This window comes from Phoxinus phoxinus (genome assembly GCF_949152265.1).
Source record: "Phoxinus phoxinus genome assembly, chromosome: 25".
Classification (NCBI taxonomy): Eukaryota; Metazoa; Chordata; class Actinopteri; order Cypriniformes; family Leuciscidae; genus Phoxinus; species Phoxinus phoxinus.
In genome coordinates this window covers 25,483,384-25,485,883 of record NC_136900.1, presented here as the reverse complement: position 1 = coordinate 25,485,883, position 2,500 = coordinate 25,483,384, and the positions used below count along the sequence as shown (strand labels likewise).

At 44.2% G+C, this 2,500-nt stretch overlaps 1 protein-coding gene across 1 annotated transcript in view; it reads right to left on the bottom strand.

The window, feature by feature from the left end:
* LOC306994223 (calcium-independent phospholipase A2-gamma) overlaps positions 1-2,500 on the bottom strand; it is a 22,089-nt gene that overhangs the window by 11,336 nt on the left and 8,253 nt on the right. Inside the window, exon 8 of the mRNA XM_079604699.1 lies at positions 2,441-2,500. This exon is cut by the window's right edge and continues 135 nt beyond it. Within this exon, the coding sequence (XP_079460825.1) occupies positions 2,441-2,500 (60 nt within the window). The remainder of the gene's footprint in view (positions 1-2,440) is intronic.

Sequence of the window (2,500 nt, the reverse complement as noted above, 5' to 3'; positions counted from 1 at the left end):
AAGGTCGAAGAGGCTGAGAGAAATACTGTGATTTCATTCATTAAAATAAAGAGTAGCAGTTCTTGTTAAAGGTCCGAGCGACTGATCTTAGTGTGTGTGTGTGTGTGTTGTGTAAGGGTTCAGCAAACAGAAGATTTCCGCATCCGTGTGTTAATATCAGGTTCGGTGTACAGACACACACTGAAAACATGATGTTCCTCAGAGATATTTGTGCTGGAAACATGAGGCTTGCTTACAGAATAATGTATCAATTCAGTCTCTCTCCTCTTTCTCTCACATTCTTTATCAGCACAGCTCATTTGAAGCCTGTGACTGCAGAGGTCAGAGGTCACGGAGGAGTAATTGGGTAATGAGGCGTAATGACCTCTCCTGACCCGTCGAGTCACACTGACAGTCTGTCCACCGCAAACACACTTCATTATGAGCCCTTCATTCACAAAACAGGCCTAATGTCTTCAGTCGCTGTTCTTCTCCAGTAACCGTCTCTTGATTTCACAATGTTTAGATAAACGAGACACACACACATGTTGTATTCCCCGTGGGTTTGCTCATTTTCTCACACACACCCGAGGCTCTTCAAGCGCTGCGGTTAATCGTCAATTACTTCTTTAATTGCTCCTCGTAAAGCAGCTCAAACTCACACGCTCATCTGAGAGTCAGACACACGAGGACAGGAGACGCACTTCACAACTAAAGACACAGTTAGACACTCAACGAGTTCTCCAGAGGAGCTTCTGTGCGCTGTAGGGAATCTGATGCTTCATCACACACACACACACACACACACACACACACACACACACACACACACACACACTGATGCTTCATCACACACACACACTGACTCATCTGAGACTCACAGGAAACAGTGACCGAACACAAGAGCTGTTGTGCTGCAGTCTGTCACACACACACACACACACACACACACACACACACACACACACACACACACACTAATCTAAATGAACACTCACCTCCTCTATTGTGTCGTATATCGAGAAGCGCTTCAGGAACAAGAACACATGTGGGCGGGGCTTGATTGTGTCTGAGGAACTGATTGGATGGTTGTGGTTTGCTATTGGCTGATCTCATGTGAGTGACAGGTTATAGCCCCACCCTCGTCATCAGAGAAGAGAAGAGATGCTGCGAGAGAAACTTATGCCTGGTTCAGATTACACGATTTTAGCCCGATTTTGGCACGATTCGTTTGACGCAGGGTGTCGTGGGGATTCGTAAACGACAACGGGCGTCGGGACGCAAGATTTGATCGTTTCATCTCGTATAGTGTGTCATAGTGGGCGACAACCTACGTCGCGTCTGCGATGCTTCACGACATCACGACAAAAAGACTAGCATGTTTGATTTTTTTTCGGTCCTCCACGACGAGAGTGAGTGAGTGAGCGAGCGAGACAGAGTGTGTGCTAGTGAGTGTGTGTGCTAGGGTGACCACCTGGCTATATTGCTCTGTTGCAGGTCAGACCTGATTTCGCGGGACACGAGGGAGATAACTTACTATTAGGTGAATAAATATTGATTTTATATTAACGTTAGATGTCTTTGCTAGCTTTATAAAAATGTTAGTCTATGACGGCGCTGACCGGCGCTGTGAACGTCACTAATAGCCTAATATAAAACTCATTTTAACAGCACGGGTCTATTCAATCTAAATAATTAAGTGAAAATAATAATCCAATCGCTAAAAAGCACATTTCCAAATAAACACAAATTCCATTAGGAAAGACTACAGATTAAATGCGTTCTTACCGGATTCAGTAGCCTATTTTTGTGTCTTTTCCATGCGTGATGGTGAAACTTCGGTGGCTACACAGCAATCTCCTTTTTTAGGGTCACCTGTAACTGGTTTTAACCATGTATATATTTTTTTCTCCCATTCCTTACGAACAAAGACGCTTTTTCTTCTCGGGAGCTCCGGATAGATCCATTTTTCTATTGCAGAATTTTTTTTTTTTTCTCAGTGTTTGTTTTCCCGAATTCCCGCTCTGGCTAGAACCAATAATAACGGCTGCGCACGTTCAGTGTTTTCTTATTAACTTTTTTTTTTGTATAATTGTAATTTAAAAGGACGATTAAATAAAATGATGCAGACAAAATTAAAATGTGGGACACTGCTTATGACTTGCGGGACAAAGCTTCAAACTTCGGGACTGTCCCTCACCCCAGTGTGTGTGTGTGTGTATACGTTTGAGAGTGAGTGCGTGTGTATATGACATAGTATATGTGCGAGTGAATGTCTGCGACGGCACGCGATGACTGGTCAGAAAGCAACGTGTAGTCTGACATGTTTCTTGTCCACGACACGACAAGATTTTAGGATTCAAAATCGTGTAATCTGACACAGTGACTATCGTAACCGACAAAAAAATCGTGTAATCTGAACCAGGCATTATTGTGAAGGGATGTGTGTGAGGCGTCTCACCTGGTGCAGGTCGTGTCCCAGAGCGAACTCCTGGAAGTATCCGGGAGCAGCAGAAGACGC